This window comes from Daldinia decipiens (assembly GCF_022478715.1).
Source record: "Daldinia decipiens strain CBS 113046 unplaced genomic scaffold F4813scaffold_1, whole genome shotgun sequence".
Taxonomy (NCBI): domain Eukaryota; kingdom Fungi; phylum Ascomycota; class Sordariomycetes; order Xylariales; family Hypoxylaceae; genus Daldinia; species Daldinia decipiens.
This window is the reverse complement of record NW_026054544.1, coordinates 666,281-686,900: the sequence shown is the minus strand read 5'-3', so window position 1 is coordinate 686,900 and position 20,620 is coordinate 666,281. Positions and strand designations below refer to the sequence as shown.

Below are 20,620 nucleotides of genomic sequence, written 5' to 3'. Positions count from 1 at the left end.
TGATCCATTTTCAATCTCGGTCCTCTAAGCCGATGCGACGCCTATCGTATGAATGCAGCAGATGTAATAGAAACGACCCATACGCCAAAGCTAATGGGGGTGTGAATACGCCTTCCGAGAACTCCAAAAAAGAAAAAAGAAAAAAAAAAGAAAGCAACCTTAACCTTAAGGATAGGTATTTAGACGCCGGAGAACCCCTAGCTACTTCGTAAAATCGAAATATGTTGAACGATCGTTAGAGTCCAGAATGTCACATCTAGACTTCCATGCCCATGAATAACCATTTGTCGCTAATGACATCGACGTCTTTGGCCCAATGGTCCAAGGTGGTCATCTCGAAACCAACCCACTGAAGACTCTTCATCAATGCCTTCGCATATTCGTGTGGCATCGAACGGTCCACGCAGATGACGACATGCGAGCATTCGATTGGACCATCCGCTAACTCAATCAAAGCAATGAGTCTGCGATGGTGTCAGCATAGCTTAAATGATATGATAGAAAGGAAACAACATACGCTTGCTTGAGGTCGCGGCCTACGAGCCCGCCATCAAAAAATGCAAACAATGACTTCTCGTCGCCATCTTCTGTGATAAAGGCTCGGAAGCTAGCACCTCCAGCATAATCCCAAAATTCCATCCATCCGTTTACATAGACTCCGGGTTTGATATCGATGTTGAAGAAAGGCGACTGACTCATAGGATAGTCGTCAGGTGGTGTAAGCGCGTAATTAACACCAGTCAGGCAGGAGCCATTACCGGCCATATTCCACTCACCCTGGAACACAGCTTTCATAGTCTCGCAAAAGAATCTCTCACATTCTTCCCTGATCTGAAGTGTTGCCCCCCCTCGGCGGCTCCGGCTAATCGGTGCGTTGCGGCTGCGCTTCTTGTTCTTGGGCTGAAGAGCGAGCTCGTTAGACGTCGTGATGGCCGCGAGGGGGGGACTTGACGGAGGAGATGGTAAACCTGAGATAGGGACCTCAGGAATACCACTCGGCCCCTGTTGGAAAATGTTGGTTAGTACACAAGTCTCGATTCATAATATAGGTAGATCAAGCTTGAGGGTTTAGTTAGGGGACAAAGACATACCTGCAGCCCCGGTAGTGCAGTAGTGAAGTCCCTTTAGGGACGCAGCGGGGTCGACGACGTAGCAACTGGCGAGGACATTGACCTCACGGGCCACGGCCTCGCCGTTACTACTACTACAGTTATTTTTATTGTTTTTCATTGGCGCCATTGCTGATGATAGAATCCAGGTTTATCGTAGAAGTGGAGTTGACTGGTCGAAGTGATGAATCGGGACTTTGGGAGACTCCGAAAAGCGTAAGCGTAATTGATAGATGTGCGCTGTCGAAAGAATTTTCTGTCTGTGACAATCAAGTTTGGGTGAGTTATGGTTTAGCTGGTTGAGTCAATTGAATTGCTCGAGTCGTTTGGATTTGACGGTTTGTGTATGGTTGAGTTGAAGTTTACAAGTATGACTTATGAAAATTGTAGGGCGGGCGGACGAGGCGGCAACTCCCAAGGTCAAATATGTTCGAAAGAAGACAACAGCGGTCAATGTGGGCACTTGCATTTGTGCCAAAAAAGCGGGTTAGCGGCTTCTAGGGTAGATTCTGGAAACGGCTAGAGTTTTACAGCTGGACCAATAGTATTGCTGTATTGTAGCCGTGCCAACCCCGCATGTCCATCACGTGCTAATCTGCCATCGGTTGAACCAATAGGCTGGGAGTGTAGTGATTGGTAGCCGATTCTTGTGCAGCTTGGCGACTCCATTCTGCGAACTTCTCAAGAAAGCCGCAGAGCCGATCAGCCCACCAGCAGTAATGTTTTATCTTCGATATAAATCAAAACATGCGATTGCTATGAACTTTTTTTCTTTCTTTTTTTTTGATCTGATAATCGGAACATCTTAACCTAGTGTCCTCGGTTTGAGCCTGTATTCATACGATAGATATACATACATATAAGTACATACATCAGTATAAGACCATTATGACCTAACCTAGTCGCTTTTATTAAGCAAGGGAGCTAATTCGTGTACTAGGTCTTCATAACCCGTCAAATATCCTTTTGATACATGGATAACCAATTGATTTATTTAAGAATAATTTATAGATCTAACGCAACCTTATATTAGCTAGTCTGCGCCCTTTTTTCTCTTCTAATTTTACTCCAGCTTTTTACCATCTTACTGCGAAGATAGCTAGTCCGCACTCGGCGTTCGGTTGACTCAGTCATATCGCAGCTTAGCTCTCCTGACTCGCATGGCGGCGGCGACTTTGCTCCGCGTACTCGGCTTTGGGCTTACATCGTCGGTGGCTATTGTAGTACATGTGGTAGCATAAGACTGATGCCACACTTGGCGATGGTGAGGCGGTTATGTGTTCGCGAATCAGCGCGTGGAGAAGCAGGTCGATCATTCTTTTGCCAGAGCCTACCTTAGGTACATATGCAGCACTTAATAATTGACCATGATCAAATACAGTCAGAATCGACTGCTACATATTATGTTCCAGAGATGCGACTAGCAAATTGGGCCTTAGTAGATGCGGTATTCAAGATAGTATCATTTGAAATGGATGCTAAAATAGATATAATTATGTTGTATCATAGAAGCTACCTAACATTCATTAGGTAATATTATAGTGTCACTCACCATCTATGTATACCTAGGTACCTATATTAAACTTAGAGGCCTATTCCTCTTATAGCCGTAGCAGGAGTCATGCAAGGGTCACCTCTCAAACAGTAGCCCGCTCTATCCGCTCTCTTGGCCTTGCCGGGTAAGCGATAATGGGTGATAATGGGCGATAAAGCTTAGGGGGGGGGCATCTCCGATAAGGGAGCGTGTAAGTGCACCTTCCCTCAAAATGATGCGATAATGTGACTTTGCACACGGGATCAACTTTAAAATGGTAGTGCTAGTAAATGCGTACCAAGTCTACTCGTTACATACATGTATGTCATGTACAGCATCCATGGACGAAGCCTGACATGGATATCACCCGCATATTCCGGGAGTGTAAGGTGCTCTTTTAAGATGTGGCATGTCTGCCCAACCATCCAGAGCATGGAACCATTCTTTGTTGTCCATTGCTCATTGCTCATTGCTCTTATGCTTCATGCATGCGGGGCTAAGCTGTCGTTACACTACAACGTCAATCATAACCTCGACTTTTCTGTCTCCGAGGACTGAGCTGGTCTCCTTCGACAGTTCAAGAGTTCAAGAGTTCAACTGTTCAACTTGAACTATTCAAGTCAGGCACTTGAGGTTCGCCCGTCTTCTCAACGGAGCATGGTTCATGCTCATTATATCGAAAGATATATCACAGGCTATTTTATAACTCTAGTAACATGTATTCCATAATGTTTAACGAGGCGCTTCCGCCTCCACTTCCGCTTCCGCCTCCGCCTTCTATGCCTGCATCAGTTCGACAGGAGGACGAGGGACTCAAGTTTCCAGTTTACCTACTTCCCAGTCTCTCTATGCCGTTTCGCCGAAGACGACAGAGCTCGCAGTCGAGTCACGGAAGCCCGCCAGCCGATATTCCTCCGTCTTTGAGCTCGTCTCCTACAGACTCGATACCACCAAGTCCTACGAGGCGGCTATCGATACCTTCATTTACTTTACCTACCAACTTCTTTACCAACTTTAGATCGAAAGGGAGCCAACTATCACAGGCACCCTTGGAGACTTCTATTACACGAACACAACCTAACACCATTAGATGCTCAACATGTGCTTCTGATTTTGCTTTCGCCTCGCAAATTGTTAGTAAAGGGTTCACAGGCCGCTACGGCCGAGCATTCCTGGTTTCGGCGCAGGACCAGCCGCTACACAGAGGCACGAAGGCCGGGGACCTTATCAATATCAAGATTGGCAAACCAGAAAATCGCCTCTTAGTTACTGGATCGCATATGGTCGCAGACATCTCCTGTACAGTTTGTCACGCCAAGGTAGGCTGGAAATACATAGACGCGAAGGAAGACTCGCAGAAATACAAGATCGGGAAGTACATACTCGAGACTCAAAGAGTTGTCGTATACCGGAACTGGGAAGACACCCGGATTGGCGATATTCACGAATCCGAAACCGAGCAGGAAAACGCGCCGGTGGAGGATGATGCAGAGCCCGTCATATTCGACTCAGACGATGAGGATGAATGCGAAGATATCTTCATGGGGACTTGGAATGCTAATGTGGTTGCTAAGAGGCGAAGTCGGAAAGTCAATCGGCGTCCGAAGAAGAACGACGGTTAAACTGACAACCGCAAGCATTACACGGAGCTTTGTGGCGGTAATATCCCAGAACGGTTTTTGTTATTTTTAGACGGGCGTAGCGCTGCAACGCCCTATTTTAAGAGGAGTTGGCGGACTCTTCGTAAATACGGAATCGGGCGGATGTGGATGTGGACGTTTTTGGTTTATCACATTGCATGCGGCATTTGCATTAATATTGATACCCTCACTATAACAGGTTTAGGATGCGGTTCTTTTCGACCACGAGCTTCTGATTATAATGTATCAGTACTAAATACTCAAATGGATATAACAATCAAGTTTGTATTGAGAAGCCAACCATTACATTGTTGTAAACATTGTAAACAAGAGATTATTGGATAAGTAACTAGCCATTATTGTTGATTTAGCGCAGGCGTTGGTGTTGGTGTTGGTGTCGGCGCAGGTGTTGGTTTTTGACCAGCTGATAGCTCCAGCGTGACCTAAAGCCCGGGTTAATATCTCACCCTACATGGAGTTGGAAGCAGACGATTTCAAGACATACAGGGCCATCGTTCACTAAAGCAACTTCCATCATGGCTTGAAACACTCCGTTCTTTACCTTATCAGCTGAGTAGCCTTGTTGGACTTTTTCGAAAAAGTAGTCGTAAAGCCTTTTGGCCTCCTCCCCTCCCATCGCTCCGTGGAAGTCAGGCTTATTGCCCTTCTTAGTAGAGGCAAGTAGGGTAAATTGGGACACTGAGAAGTCCTTGTTAGGCGGCAATAATTACTTCTTACCAAAAACACTTATAACTCACCGCATAGGACCTCACCGCCGATATCCATCACACTCTTTTTCCACTAATAAGTGTTTGTTAGACATGACCACAGAGTACGCGCGTATGAGACATAGGAGAGATAAAGAATGGGGCATAGTAAATATGTCATCATACTCTTCCCCCCGCATTGTCGTCCCACAGCTTCAGCTTTAATACTTTAGCTGCTAGGGAATCTGCTTCTTTCTCTGTATCACCGGGGGCCATTGCGGCAAAGACTAAAACTCCTTTTCCGATAGATGATACGACCTCCTTTTCTACTGTCACGGAAGCAGACAGGACACGCTGTAGGATAGCTGCAAGTAATATGAACAATTAATAATGGGCTAGGGTGAATGTTTGAATTTAAAGTAGTCACCTACCTTTCATCTTAAACAATATGAATATTGCTCAAAATAAATGACTCCGAGATATCAACATTAATATTAATGATTTATATTGAGGATTGCAAGGTGTATAATACATTTGCAAAGCGCTTTAGAGGTAGTTGATATTATTTTTAATCTTCAATTATACTGGCCCTGATGGAGAACAACGACAACGTCTAGGTAAAATGCTGCTAGTGTTACTAATTGTAAGAACTAACCTAAGCTTGTCATCTGATTGCCAGTTGGCATGTCAAGTTGTACATAGTATGTTGTTAGATTTCATGATCCACTAAGAGAAAGGCCCGCATTGTGCATTGAAACGGCAAATGCCAAAGTCAAAATTAAGTTAAAAGACTAACCTAGACGTAAATAAGTCAAAGCATAGGTGCACAGCAGATAAGTAATTGCAAATGGTAATTAATAATACAATTAAAGGATGTTATATATGGGTAATATCTTACCGCAGTTTCGGTCTAAGGAAGAATATAAAAACTGCAATGTTCTCATCAAACCCTAGCATTAACACACGGATATAGAGATACGTAACAATTGTCACACCCCCTAAACGCAAGGCGGACAATAACCAGAGGTATTGCCTGTAACTTTGCCCTAGAGGTAACATTGGGGTAAGTACAATATGGTACAGCGATATACCTACCTTAGGTACATTACCTACATGTAACATGGCAACCGGTACTGAGGTAGGCCGGGCAGGTGTTATTTACCTTAGGTACCTAGGTAGGTACCTACCTCATGTAAGGCAGGCTATGGGCTGTGTGCGGTAGGCTGTAGTAGGCTGTAGTAGGCTGTAAGCTGTAGGCTGTAGCTGCACCCAGGGCTGTGCTGAAATCGCAATCTTTCATCGTCGCATCTAAACCCGCGTGAAAAGATTCAGCCTTTCTAATAACAACCAAGATAACAGATAAACCCTACAGTAGTCAGCAAACAACAATGTTTTAGACATCACTAAAACATTGCATTGCATTGCTTATTCCTCTTCCTCTTTAACCTCCCCCCCTTCCCGCTGGAGAAAACAAACGAATGATATCCACTAGTTGCGATATTCCAATATTCCGATATTCTTTCCTCATTACCTTCATAGGTCATAGGTCATAGGTCATAGGCCATAAGTCCCAGTAACAAGCGCCACACTACCGCACATACGCTAAACCAGTACGATACCGTTAAATGATCTACGGGATCAAACCTAGAGGTTACCTCGACCGGGTTCTATCCTGCGCCAGTTTCACTTAGACTTTTCACAGTCACGATTATCTACATACAACCAACCTACCTATCATCCAGCCAACTACATCGCTGCGCCTTACGAAATCTGCCCGGTATACGGCCTTCGCGTCCAGCCCCTACATACTCGTCCGACCTATTCGCTCGGGTTCATTCCCGAGCACACATCGACACAATGGCAGCAAGGAAATTACAACAAGAGATAGATAAATGCTTCAAGAAAGTTGCAGAGGGGGTGGCCGAGTTCGATGCCATTTACGAGAAGATCGAGCAGTCAAATAACACGGCCCAGAAGGAGAAGCTGGAAGACAACCTCAAACGGGAAATAAAGAAGCTGCAGAGATTACGAGACCAAATTAAGACGTGGGCTGCTAGCAATGACATCAAGGACAAGGCTCCGTTACTGGAGCATCGGAAACTGATAGAAACGGTATGTGCTAGAGCAAGCGAATATCGCAAGTCCTGCTGTAGTATCACTGACGCTTTCTCTCTGTGCTGCAGCAAATGGAACGGTTTAAGGCTGTAGAAAAAGCCATGAAAACCAAGGCGTATTCGAAAGAAGGGCTCTCAGCAGCCGCCAAATTAGATCCGAAAGAGCAAGCCAAGGTAGAAGCGGGCGAGTTCCTAAGTAGTATGGTCGACGAGTTGGAACAGCAAATCGAGGCGCTCGAAGCGGAAGGAGAGGCGATACAAGCGACAATGAAGAAGGGCAAGAGCCACGCTGCCAAGGCAGATCGTATGGCAGCTATCGAGCACATAATCGAAAGGCATAAATGGCACCAAGGAAAGCTCGAGCTGATTCGTAGATCACTCGATAACGGGGGCGTCGACACGGAACAAGTGAACGACTTAGAAGAGAGTATTCGATATTACGTCACAGATGGCACAACAGATGATTATATCGAAGACGAAGGACTATATGACGAGTTGAATCTTCAAGAAGAGGAGGACGTTTACGGTATGGTCCAGGACAATGACCGAGTCTCGTCACAAGATACGCAATCTATACAGGAAGACGTTGCGGATGCAGATTCGCGATCTGGTAGCCTACCCGGAAAGTCACGGAGTGCTGTCGATGCTGCTGCTGCCGTCGGCCGGCGTCCCTCCGCACAGATGAAGTCTCCTCTCCCGACTCTAGCAACATTACACAACCCCTTAGCAAATGTCACTAATGGTAGCGCCGTTGGTGCTGGTATGAAGCCTGCATCGTTACCAACACGGCCGGCCGTGGAGGGTCTCAAGTATGCCTCAGCCGCTGCCGCCGCCGCCGCAAGCGATAAAAACAATGTTGGTATCGCACCACTTCCTCCACCACCTGGGTCGCAACCAGTATCAGCCACACCGGGTATTTCACCTTTACCTCCTGCTGCGCCGTCGAGGACGAGTGCTGCAAATTCTCCAAATATAGCTTTCTTACAACCGGTTCCGTCAGAACAAAAGCCCGGGAGCCTTTCTGTTCCAGCAGGCGTATTTGAACCTAAAGTTTCCGAGCCAACTATTCCGGCCGCTGCTCTGAAGAAGCCAGAGAAGGTATCTTCGAAAGCTGCAGGTAAAGCACCCGTTACTTCGGATCACGCTGAATCTTCAAGAGGTATATCGTATTGTATAAGCAGTATTTACATCCTACTAATCCGGTCATATAGCAACTCAATCCAATGGTGTTGCCAATGGTATTAAGCCTATTGAGGAGAAGGAAGAGGAGTCTATATACCATCTCCCTGCTTCCTTACAAGATTTAGTAGAGTCTTTCGAAGTAACGAAGAAGCGTTCGCTGCCAGTGAATAGCCCATCACATCTACGCATGATGGCGGCCTCTCAGGCGAACCTGAATTCAATCGATGCATTCGACGCTGAGCCGACCCGGATATATAGACCTGATACCCGATATCCTTCGGCATCGGGGTACCCGCAGGAACCGCTTCCAATATTCGAAGACCCTAGACTGTACTCGCGGATAGAACCCGATACGCTCTTCTATGTATTCTACTACAAGCAAGGTACTTATCAACAGTATCTAGCAGCCAAGGCACTTAAAGATCAAAGTTGGCGGTTTCATAAACAGTACCAAACCTGGTTTCAACGACATGAAGAGCCGAAGAGCATAACTGAGGAGTTCGAGCAAGGCACCTATCGCTTCTTTGACTATGAGTCGACTTGGTACGTATTCCTCGATGCCGTTTTCGTTGTCTTGTTTTCAACAAGAAAATATATCTCATTTACGCTCGGGCTCGGGCATGGTCTTACGAATCTATTGCTAACCTGTTCCAGGATGAACCGCAGGAAGGCAGATTTTAAATTTGCCTATCGTTTCCTCGAAGATGACGTATGAATGTCTTAGCCCTTGCTGCCTATCCTAAGCGTAGTAACCTAGATGGTCAACTGGGAGGGGTCTTTACCTTGCAAGGCTTACTTGTATGGAATATACTCCCATTGTCAGTTGAGGCAGAACCGTGGCAAACGGTCTGCCTTTGTCGTAATATCTGTAAGGAAATACATACAAGAACAATTTGGTTCTTTCCCGATGGTTTCACTTGAAATTATTCAATGCTGTGCGATGCTCCCGAGTGCGGAATGAACGACGTATTTAGCTTTCCTAATAATTTCCCAATGAATGATATGCCCGGCACAGATAGACAAAGTAGGTTCCTTAGCCGTATATTCACTTTGCTAACTTTCACGATCGACGACTTCCATGTCAGCTTGTAAGTGTTGTTTCCTCTCACCGCTCAGAATTTCGAGCTCAACCGTGTACCAGTTATACGCTGAGTCGAGGAAGACCGGTGAAGCAAAATCGGTCCCTAGGTTCCGTGCCGTCTTCGGCTGCGGTATGCTCACGAATTAAAATATGCGAGCGTCCGAGTCGGCATCCAACAGACAAGCTGACGCTTTGCTGGGATAGTCATATGACTTTTATCAGGTCTCGTGGCATCCATGATTGGGGTTAGCGACATTAAATACATTAAATTTGAGGCTACAACCGGACCTATCGGATGTCTTCCCATTGCGTAGTTGCATAGGGTCGACTCGCCAGGTACCAAGCGGTTGGGTTTAGAGTTACGCTGCTAGTATTATACGTCCCTGGTCCTTTTTCTAGAAGGGGCCTACTATTCGTGCTTCTCTTATTCTCGACTTATAAGTCTATGTCTTATAAGTCTATGAACGAAGTTCGGGGGTTTTTTTCTTTCTTTCTTTCACCGCAGAACAAAATGCGGTATCGCTCTGATGCTAATTCTAATATATACCTACCTAGGTAGGTTACCTATATAGCCCAATTCCATAAATTAGAAGCTGTGCCCGCAGCGTGTTCCGCTCCCATTTGCCCAAGGCATAGGCCCCCCTCCCCCCCATCGATCTCCGATGCAAGCTGCAACGAGGTTACCCCTGGGCTGTGCTTATATGTGAGCTGTCTTGTGCATACAAGTCCTTTCAATGGAGCACCGAATCTTGGGTGAGATATCTGCCGGGACCCTCGTTGCTCCAGATCCGTGACTACAAATACGCTTCGCAGTAACATCACAATGATGGAGCTAGCCGGTAATTCTTCCTTTTTTCGCCTTGTGCATGCGTCTAGTGACCTCACCCCCAGCACTGAGGCTTTCCCCTCATTCGCCTGCTGGAGGGTTTATACTGGGCTACTACATACAGCGGCCTTCGCGATATCATGCCCAAACCACCTTGCTCGTTCCTTTCGCGGTGAAGCGAACCGAACTATCGTAACTCTTCTTGCAACTCCGATTCCCGGGCTGTTTCCCATATTCCCCGTAGCGACGTAGTACCAGTTATTACTGCGTAGCCATGGAAGACAAGACCGCTGTTCCTGTTCTTAAACAGGTCGCTGCCCGGCCGCATGTCTGTGACGAGCAACAATTCAGACTTAGACCTAGAGCTGCTGCTTCTTCTTCTTCTTCTTCTTCTCCCCTCTTCTTAAACACCAAGCCCGACGCTATAGCAGTCATGGCACATCCGCAGACGCAGTTCACGCAGACCGAGTTCACCGGGGCGTCGCTGCTGCGGGCGCGGCGGACGACGGTGGGGCGGGCCACGGCGAAAGCGCAGCTCAAGCGGATGAAGGACTCGGGGCAGTACGACGCGTTCAGCTTGAAGAAGAAGCCGACGTACGACAAGTCCCGCTGGCCGTGCCCGCCGCCCGTCTACTGGGATAGCGATGTTGCTAAGTGGATCGAGGGCGCGTGTTATTTACTCAGCGAGGAGTACGACGCCGAGATTGATGCGGCGGTGCGGGAGCTTGCGGATATGATACGTAACGCGCAGCAGCCGGATGGGTATTTGAACACGTGGTTCACGATGGAGGAGCCGGAGGGCAGGTGGTCGAATATTAGGGATAAGCATGAGCTGTGAGTTCTCGTCCAACCCTCTCCCCCTTATTATGGAGTTGAGATTCAGGAGCAGATGGTTGGCTGACCTTGTTCGTGCAATGAAGGTACTGTGCTGGACACCTGATAGAAGCGGCGTTGGCGCATAGCAATTACTACAAGAACAACCTCCTGATAGAACCGTTAGAGAAATACGTCAAGTTGATCAGTACGGTCATCGGCCCGGGCCCGGATCAGGTCAGTATATCTGCTCCTTTTCTCGGTCGAGAAGCGGCGAATTCTCTGATAAGAGCCCCGTAGAAACTAACTTGTAACGTAGAAACATGCCTATCCAGGCCATCCAGAGACGGAGCTCGCGCTCCTGCGTCTCTATACGGCGACAGGGAACGAAGACGCCTATAAGCTAGCCCGGTATTTCGTAGAGGAGCGCGGTAACCCGACAGGCCAGGATGGCGTCCACTACTACGAGTGGGAACGACGGCAGCGTGGCGAAAGCCCTTACCAACGGCCAGACAGCTACTCGATGCACGATAGTGGGTGGTATAACCAAGCTCACGTTCCGATCCTGGAACAGAAGACGATCGAGGGCCATGCCGTCAGGGCTATGTATCGTGAGTACTTCTCGGAAGCTATTCTCCTCCCCCTTCAGCCTTTTTCGACGTCTTTCGTTTAATGCCGATCGTTATCGACTATCAGTGGCGTCTAAGTGTCTAGCGACTGTGTAGTCTAGGCGTACTCTTTCGTGATTTAGGGGCGAAGTGGCTTCTACCAGTCAAGAGTTGGGACAATAACACCTTTGTCTATACCGAATTGCCACAATGACAAAATTCTCCTTGGATAGAAGGCGCTAACTTTAGTATTGTAGTCCTAACTGGTGTTGCCGATCTACTATGTCTAGACGAACTTGGAGTGAGGCCCTACGCACGCAAGAGTGAGTATTTTGAAGCCCTTACCAGGCTATGGAACAATATGGTCGATAAGAAAATGTACCTCACCGGTGGGATCGGGTCGATGTGGCAATGGGAAGGCTTTGGCATCGATTACTTTCTCCCGCAGAGCTCCGACGAAGGTGGGTGCTATAACGAGACTTGCGCGTCCATCGCCGTCATAATGTTGGCCGAGCGCCTATTGCATCTTGATTTGAACTCGAAATACGCCGACATAATGGAGCTATGCCTCTACAATGCGGTGATGACAGGGCTAAGTCTAGAGGGGACCGCATTCACATACGTAAATCAGCTTGCGAGCTCGGAGTCTGATAAAAGCCGCCGAGAGGATTGGTTTGATACATCATGTTGCCCGCCGAATGTTATGCGGCTTTTTGGCTGCCTCGGGGGATATCTATGGGACTACGGGGGCAGCGGAAAGGATGCCTACGTCAACGTTCATCTATATACAACGGCCAAGGTTACGTTTCAAGTAGAAGACCAACAGATCGTACTCGAACAGAAGTCGAATTGGCCGTGGGAGGGGAACACGCTATTCCAGCTGCAGGCCCCGGCGTCTACGGGCGTGACTATCAGGTTAAGAATTCCTTCCTGGGCGCGAGGGAATTTCACGGTAAGTGCCCGGTTTGCCCCTGATTAAGAGGCCCGCGAGGCAATATCGCTAACGTCTGGACAGCTCACGCCGAGCCACAAAGCTGCAGAGGTCGAGAAGGGCTACCTGGTTCTCCCGCCCGCTTACACTTGGGCGAATAGGGCCTTCTCGATCCAGATCGACGGGTTCAAGCCCCGATTCATCTCTCCACACCCCTATACCAATCAGAACACGCTTACCCTCGCTCGTGGACCGCTAATCTACTGCGTGGAGGATGTCGACAATGCATGGGAGCAGGACCACTTCCGCAACGTCGGGATTAAATCCGACTCTGAAGTCGTCGAGAAGGAAGAGGAGATGAACCAAATGGGGGAATATTATATTGCCCTCCGATCGGTCGGTTGGATCCGCAAGATAGATGATCGGACCGAGTCGAAGTCCGGCATCGAACCCGGCTTATCTCCCCGTCAGACGGTGGTGGCTGAGGAGAAGGAACTTACCTTCATCCCCTACTATCTCCGCGCGAACCGTGGTGGCAGGGGTCACATGAGAGTTGGGCTGCTAAGGGGCTGCTAAGACGACGAAGAACCCGAGACACCCGTGTCGCGGTAACATCGTCCTTCCGCTACTACCTAGTTGAGCTCGAGCGTGGGATTTACTAGTAGAAAAGACGTTGGAATAGGCACGCTCGGCGCTATCGTCATATATACCCCTTGCATACCCCATCGGGCAAGCTGCAGGTTCGGAGCCTTATCGCTACCTGGTATGGGTGCCAGCCATGGTACGCTAGATTTAGTTGAAACTGGAATCCGGATGAGACTTGGCTATCTCAGCTTTAATCATGTTCATCTACTTGTGCTAGGTAGCTGATGATGGTATCGAGCTATGTAAGAGGTAGGCAGCTCAGGGGTTGTTTCTGTTGAGTTTTTCTTTTCTTTTTTCTTTATTCTTTATTATTATACGTGGTTTTTGGAGGCAGGGGAGAGAGGGAGACAGGGAGACAGGGAGACAGGGAGACAGGGAGGGGGGTTAGGAAAATGAGAAAATAAAAATAAAAACAAGGGTGTAGAAGGGTATAGAAGGGTGTAATACCTTACACAGATCGTCCGCAGAAAAGAAATAAATCTGCAGACGGCGACTAATAACAAGTTGGTTTTAACCATCATTCTCCCATCAATGCAAATATTTATTCACTCATTCCGACTACTCTTTCGCATGCTAACGGAAGTGCTCCGCGAGAGAGTGTATAGGTAAATAGTATAGCCTTAACTTCGGCCAATCATTTCGGTTTTTGTATCGGTCCTCATTCGCAATCTTAACCCGAGCCCCTTCAGTCAGCAGCATGGATATGCCTCTAACGTGCTTCAAGGTGAGCCGGTCAAGCCTTGTTTCCTCGCGTGCTTTGACCAATGACGTCCTCGTCTCCTCACTGCTTTTAATCAATCGGTAAGATGTTCCGACGAGCCCTCGCTCTAAGCGCGCCACCAACTTACCAACTTGTCCCTCCACCATCGTCGAAGACAATGTGTACCGAATTAGAATGCTTCTAGAAACCCAGGCCGTTTCCAGCCCGTGCGTTACATTCGATAGGTTCGGTCTTGATATTTGTAAGTCGCATACGTAGACGCTTGCCATGGCTTATAATACGTCGGGGCAAGCATCATGAGTTCGAAGGCCTGGCTAGAATCCATCATATGTCTATACCGAAATGGAAATAGATAGTGTTGCAGACGACAGCAATTGGCGTAAAAGCCCTTCCCCCGGAAGTGAGGCTCAAGAAAAATATCAATGTCCTCGCTGTCCTAGCAGCTTCAAACGACCCGAACATCTAAAGAGACATCAACGCAGCCACGACGGTCACAAACCATTTGTCTGCTCTGTCTGTTTGAAGAGATTCTTCAGGAGGTATACCACGATACCTGTCGACTTTTAAGAAGGACTTGCACTGATATTTTCAGCGACATTCTAACTCGCCACGAACTCATGCACCTTGCCGCCCAAAGAAACAGCCACGCCTTCAATCGAAAACGAGCTTGTACAGAGTGTGCAAGGGCACGGGAAAGATGCTCGAGAGAAGAGCCTTGTCTTAGATGTTCAACTAAGTCTCTTCAGTGTCTGTATCCCGACGATGGATCGCAGAAGCCTCATCCCTTCGGCAATGAGTCCTCAGCTGCTTCTGGTAGCGAACACGGACAACTCGAAGACTATTCTCGATATGCATCGCAAGGTTCGTCGATGCACTCGAAACAGGAAGACTTTTCATCATCATCATCAAACCCGATCCAAAGGAAATCCGTCAATGAAGACGACACCCCTCTTCGTGAATTCATACGCACGCTAAGATCCCCAGTCGGCTCGTCCTTCATGTCAGACGTAGACCGTTCGTCAAACTTACTCTTCAAACCCTCTGCTTTCAACCAAGAAGATCAGTCGCTTCTCTCCTCGCTCAACCTTGGCGGTGTAGCAGGCGAGCCCAACGGTTTCGAACATAAGGGACTCGAGGCGAGTCGCCAAGCTTCGCTATTCGATCAGCTGGGAAGCTCTTCCTTCACCCGCGCGCGCATGCATGACGCGATCAGCCTCGACGAAGCTCGTTTCGGCCAAGCCCTCGGTGACTATTCCAATATCTGCCCCCCGCCCGCGCCCGCGGACCCGCCTTTAGACTTCCATTCCGAGACTGGGCCTGGGCCGAGGGATAACATCGACCCGTTCTTATCGATGCGCGCTGGGTATGGCGCGGGCGACCTTGCGTCTGTGTCAGATCCTGGGGGCCTGGCTCCGACGACAGGTGCGGGCCCCTCGACAGGGGCTGCATCGCCGGGGCTGTTGTCCATGTCGGACTTCAGCTCGAGGCCTATCAACTTGAAGGCGTACGAGGTCATCGCGAGCAATTTCAAAGAGCTCTCGCTGGACCTCGGGGGATCCTCCTCGTCGGCCCGCAGTAATAATATCTCGGAGTCCCAGCGCACTGCCCAGCATGAGCTATTTGTGAAACTCTACTATGAGCATTTCAAGCAGCAGGCTTATTGACCGGCGGCCTGGTTGCGGGGGATGCACGCGTGCACGCGTGCCGCTTTGTTAGCGTGGGCGTGAGAATCCGACTGGGGTGGACTTCGTAGCTCCTGTCGGCCTTCAGCCAGACTGGGTTGTGCCGCGCACCGGCGGCCAGGCAACATATACCTGTCGCAGAGCCGCATTGGCGATTGAATACGGCGTGTTGCAGCACGTTACCTTGCATGACGCTGGTATGGACGCACAAGGCTATTTCCGAATTGTTTGCCTCCCTGCCTCCCTGGTTTCGATCATTCTCTAGCCTCGCTCGTGCAGATTGCCTGGTCACGCTCGAGTAGGCAACCCTGGATATGGTGGGACATACGAAAGGACGGGGTATTTACTTATCTTCTATTGTAATCATTGGTCTGGATTCAATGAGGTTGCTGTTGTAGCCTAGGGGAGGGCTACCTGTCTAATGAGCGTGTTGCGTCTGAGTAGAGGGGTGTAGTATGTGGTGCCATACACGCTTGCAGTCATCGCTTATAGAGATGTCTAGGTTAACCTACTCCTTACGAGCTCGGAGCCAATGGATTTATTCATTTATCTGGTCGTCTTTGTCGATTGGACTTTTAATAGCCTTATACTCGCTCTTAGATATGTCCACTTTCGTCCCTAACAAGGCGAACACTCTATCCAAGAAGCTGTCTTATTAGCTGGTTGTAGTCTGACTGTATTCAAAGCCTTGACTCCTCCAACAATCTCCAACTTCATATCCAACATAGGTACCTACATATAAGGTATATAATTGGAGATGTTGTTATATGCAAATGTCATTGCTGAGTGCAGGTGGTATTACTTACATGTAATCATGTAAGGTACCGAGGTAGACAATCGGTACGTACTTAGGTACCTATTCTTTTATATATAGTCGACGTCACATATATTGGAATTTGGAAGGTTACACGTTACATTACATAACGTACCTAGGTACCTACCTCCTACCTATGTAGAAGATTCACATTCACATCTAGAGTAACCTTGTGCTTGTTATACACAGTAGTGCAGTTATGATATTCGGAGTCATAAGAAAACGGAAGGAAGGAAGAGGCCGACCGAGAGGAGCCAAGCCAAACTCTTGGTAGGTGGAAAAGTACCTAAAAAAGGTTATTTCTAAACTTCGCATTTACTTTCTTAATTAACTAACTACAATTACAATTGCAACTTCATTTTTCTTTTTTAACAATTAGGCAACCTTTATCTCTTCATATGAAGCCTAACGAAATGCTATAATCTCAAAAGGTCGTGGCACCAATGTAATCTCGCCAACTCATAACATGCATGCATGGCTGCCCAACTGCTTCCACCCGTGTCTCGCGCACGACTATATGTACTTGAAGGGTTGCCTTCTTTTTGATTCTCGCAACTGGTTCCTAAAGTGCTGCGATGACACGCCCCTCACCGAATTACCTTCCTGCGAAATGTTCCCTTCTCGCGCGCGGTGCTTTGCCTTATCCTGGCTGAGGGACTTGGTTATCGGTTCCTGCATCGATGTTTACTACCTGAGTGCTAAGGGCTGAGGGACGCCAAGCGCTGCACAAATGGCCGTGTCGTGGGATTTAGCCTGCAGAATGCAGGAAAGAAAGCGTCACTGCATTAGAAAAAGGATAAAATAAAATAAAATAATCAACCTGATGTCGATGGGGAAGCATTAAGGCGAGACGCAACTTACAGCTGAGCCTTGCCAATTCAACATGGTTATATCGGGATCGGGATATTGATATCCGCTCGCCCATTGGCTTTTCTGAAAGTGGACTTCGGTCATCTCGCTTGACCGAGTCTCGTGGGCCTCAGATCTCTATTAAGTGGGACGCAGCCGCAGAGAAGATGACCATGCCTCTGTCTTGCAGATTCCCCTCAGAAGCCTCACTTCTAGCTGATATGCATACATACATATATACAGTTACTGTATGCGCGTCCGAGGCACGGGACTATGATCGACGAACTACGGCACCGTGCCGTGGCATTCCAATTTTCTCATCTTTGGACGATGGGGGCTAGCCAGGCAGCGAATCGCAGGCGAGCAGAAGCGCTGCGTTGGCAAGGCATTCGGTGGGCGAACTACAGGTTGCCTAAAAAAAAATAAAGAAGCGTTGTAGTCCCTAGCTCACGTTTTATTCGATAGCTCGTCCCTATTGAGGCTGAAGTCCTACCCTCTGGTGGCTGTGTCGTACGTGTCTTACAGGCACCAACGTCGACTAAATGTCGCACAGGATTCATCGAAAGCCCTCACGACGACCTTCGTGACGTCCATAGACCCCCGGGGTTACAGCATTGCCTTGATGGCCAACTGTCAGCGTTTGGTCGTCAATATTGCTTACCCCAATGAATCTACGGGTGTCTGCCGCTATGGGTTACTAACTAAGCTCTGCTTTCAGCTCCATCTACCAATCCCGTCTCGTGATCTTTCGCTAACTCGCTCGAATGCTTACACTTGCACATGTTTTCACATCCTTATTGCACTTGTCAGCCTTACCCACGGGAGTAGACCGCGTTCATGTAGCATACGAGTGTTTGGGCTGAACTCTTCTTGGCTAATGGTCCACATCTGGGTGGCATTGCCTTAGAATGCTATGCACCCTCTCTTCTAGAGTCCGCGGTCCAAGCTAGTTGCTACCTATAGGATACGCTCACCGAACCCAAACAGGATGTCTCACTTCGACATTCCACAGGATTCGCATGATACCCCGGAATAACTCGAAGACTAATTCGCAACGCGCGCGTCGCTTAATTGCATCCCCGCGAGCGGAGGGGCGGCGGCCTCGGTGTAGCTTATCTATAACCTACTAAACATATAGTAGCTCGGATGTTATCCGAGATGTTCTTACGCACTATCCAAGGACGATGCTACTACCTGCTATGAGCACGCGCTCTTGCTTATTGTTTAGAGTTGACTACCTTACCTACCTACCTTACTTACCTCACTGCGTCCTCCTAGAAGGAACTGGAGATCTCAGCCGGACATCTATTGATGCATCTCGAAGCCCCAACTAGAATCAATTTCCGCCTCACCTAGGAAAATATGCAGTTTGAGCCTTAATTGTCCTACCGACGTATGTTGACTGTTGTTGCACCAATAAATGATCACCATGTATTAGTTGGAGTAAGATTTTGGCGACTTTGACAACAGAGACTATATCAACTCCCCAATGAACATCTTTAAGCACAGGTCGCAACTAATAGTTTTGTATTACCACACCTTTATATTTCCAACTGCCTTTCAACTCTATTCTGTCAACTGCTTTGCATACTGATCCCTAGCAACAATAAGTTTACCTTGCCATTTGAGTCATGTCCCTTAGAGGGGATAGCCTCCTATTGGTATAAGTACATCTTCATCTCATGCGGCATACGTCCATCTTTTCAACGAAGACACCAGCATAATAGAACTGTGCGCAGAAAAAAAAGGAACCTTATCGGCTTACCAGTTCAGTTATGGATAACACATATACCTCTGGTATTGATTACGGATACGGTGGCCAGTCTTACTGGCCAACCAGCGCAGCTATGGCTAGGAACGTGTCACATGGAAGCGAATATAGTAACTACTCGGCAAATAGCAGCGGACAATACGATATTGCGGTGTCGCCGGGCTCTGAAAATATGGGCAGCTGTGATTTTTTGACTGTGCAAGATGGAGGAACATATGTATCGGATGGGCAAGGATACGATGCGAACAACCAAGTGGAACAGCAAGACTTTCAGTACCAGTTCTACGACTTCGTCGCCAGCGACAATTCAGGACAAGGCCCGTACTGGAGACTAAGGTCTAATTATGTACCGACAGAAACTTATCCAGAAACCCTCCCCGTTAGTGGTTCTGATGTGTAAGTATCATTATAGAATACACGTATACTATGTTGTTCAGATTCTAACAGGCTCGTCCAGGTCGCCTCCCGTTAGTGGCGCCTCGGCCGCTGGCGATGCTTCGGGCCGCCACGTCTGTCTTGAGCCTTTCTGTAACGCATCGCCGTTTAAACGTAAAGCAGATCTTCAGCGGCACTACCTCCACAGACATCGCGATGCAACCCAGAAAAAGCCGTTACCCTGCGACTGGAAGAAATGCCAGAGATCTAAAGAGCCGTTCTTTCGACTCGATCACTTGCGAGAGCATTACCGTGACTACCACATGGAAGACTTAGCGCGACGCAACTCCAACAAGGAGAACATCGAATGGTGGATGAGTCGCAATTTTGACGTCAAGTGGTGGCGCTGTGCCAAGTGCCTCAGCCGCATCCCCATCGATAGCAAGGGTTTCGAGTGCGCTAAATGCAAGACGACTTGCGAACCCGAGAGACGCAAGCTAAGGGGCTACAAGTAAGCAGCCACATTATGTAGCTGCGCGACAACACGACTCCCAGCTTCAGCATCTTAGGTGCATGAGACTTAGCTTATTACAACCACCGACGCTAGGTGCATTAATTCGACACGGTTTAGCGACAAGTCTACGCCCTGGTTGTTCCGTTCGTACCTCGCATCTAAGCAAAACTCAGAAACGATGGTGACCGAAATTCCCGCACGCCTTTTCCCTCAATTTCTACTATTTCCTTTTCCTTACCCCGGACTGATCTGCTGCACACTGCCGCATTTAGTGGCACTTCTCCTTCCAATATACGGCGGTGGATGGCGTAGGGCTGAACATAAACTACATAGAAGGCAGTATGTTTTACATGGTCCCTGGCTTGGCCGTGGATCGTTGCATACCAGGACTACGTGATAGACGAGACAGTATGGTGTTTTGGCTACCCCGTTTTACTTGTTTTATTATTTTCTCTAAGTCATGCTAAGATGAGCGATGAGGCTATGCTCGTTGATTTACTTCGTTTTCCACTTGCGTTGAACCGACCGGGGTACCATCCTGGTCAAGGCGTTTCTTGGTGGCTGTATGGATATAATATCATGTTGATTAGGAGACGTTGTGGCGCAGGACTAGATAGATAGGTACTTTAGACGTTTGGTTTGGTTCCCTCTTTCATGTTCCCTTGTCTCTTTCCTCTTTTCCCAAGTCGTCAATATGGATAGAA

At 48.1% G+C, this 20,620-nt stretch overlaps 7 protein-coding genes across 7 annotated transcripts; 5 read left to right on the top strand and 2 right to left on the bottom strand.

Annotated features, from left to right (window-relative positions):
- Positions 1-256: 256 nt before the first annotated feature.
- On the bottom strand, positions 257-1,882 carry F4813DRAFT_394871 (ornithine decarboxylase antizyme-domain-containing protein; the record flags this gene model as incomplete). The annotated part of the gene is made up of 3 exons (XM_049247624.1): positions 1,092-1,882; positions 518-968; positions 257-464 (listed from the first exon to the last, which is right to left on the bottom strand). The coding sequence occupies exons 1-3, from the start codon at positions 1,237-1,239 to the stop codon at positions 257-259; spliced, it is 807 nt and encodes a 268-aa protein (XP_049104698.1). The 5' UTR covers positions 1,240-1,882.
- Positions 1,883-3,371: 1,489 nt separating this feature from the next.
- Positions 3,372-4,265, top strand: F4813DRAFT_384312 (yippee-domain-containing protein; the record flags this gene model as incomplete). Its single annotated transcript, XM_049246070.1, has 1 exon — positions 3,372-4,265. One exon carries the CDS (start codon positions 3,372-3,374, stop codon positions 4,263-4,265), a length of 894 nt encoding a protein of 297 aa, XP_049104697.1.
- A 374-nt stretch (positions 4,266-4,639) lies between these two features.
- Positions 4,640-5,266, bottom strand: F4813DRAFT_384311 (D-Tyr tRNAtyr deacylase-like domain-containing protein; the record flags this gene model as incomplete). Its single annotated transcript, XM_049246069.1, has 4 exons — positions 4,640-4,726; positions 4,789-4,982; positions 5,042-5,084; positions 5,177-5,266. The coding sequence occupies 4 exons, from the start codon at positions 5,264-5,266 to the stop codon at positions 4,640-4,642; spliced, it is 414 nt and encodes a 137-aa protein (XP_049104696.1).
- A 1,581-nt stretch (positions 5,267-6,847) lies between these two features.
- F4813DRAFT_378258 (Not1 N-terminal domain, CCR4-Not complex component-domain-containing protein) lies at positions 6,848-9,001 on the top strand (the record flags this gene model as incomplete). The annotated part of the gene is made up of 4 exons (XM_049245322.1): positions 6,848-7,102; positions 7,174-8,263; positions 8,316-8,829; positions 8,941-9,001. The coding sequence occupies 4 exons, from the start codon at positions 6,848-6,850 to the stop codon at positions 8,999-9,001; spliced, it is 1,920 nt and encodes a 639-aa protein (XP_049104695.1).
- Positions 9,002-10,626: 1,625 nt separating this feature from the next.
- F4813DRAFT_378257 (glycoside hydrolase family 127 protein) lies at positions 10,627-13,121 on the top strand (the record flags this gene model as incomplete). Its single annotated transcript, XM_049245321.1, has 5 exons — positions 10,627-11,027; positions 11,114-11,243; positions 11,326-11,617; positions 11,872-12,566; positions 12,630-13,121. 5 exons carry the CDS (start codon positions 10,627-10,629, stop codon positions 13,119-13,121), a joined length of 2,010 nt encoding a protein of 669 aa, XP_049104694.1.
- Positions 13,122-14,253: 1,132 nt separating this feature from the next.
- F4813DRAFT_384308 (uncharacterized protein) lies at positions 14,254-15,575 on the top strand (the record flags this gene model as incomplete). Its single annotated transcript, XM_049246068.1, has 2 exons — positions 14,254-14,450; positions 14,504-15,575. The coding sequence occupies 2 exons, from the start codon at positions 14,254-14,256 to the stop codon at positions 15,573-15,575; spliced, it is 1,269 nt and encodes a 422-aa protein (XP_049104693.1).
- Positions 15,576-19,031: 3,456 nt separating this feature from the next.
- F4813DRAFT_384307 (uncharacterized protein) lies at positions 19,032-19,917 on the top strand (the record flags this gene model as incomplete). Its single annotated transcript, XM_049246067.1, has 2 exons — positions 19,032-19,423; positions 19,485-19,917. The coding sequence occupies 2 exons, from the start codon at positions 19,032-19,034 to the stop codon at positions 19,915-19,917; spliced, it is 825 nt and encodes a 274-aa protein (XP_049104692.1).
- Positions 19,918-20,620: the final 703 nt, after the last annotated feature.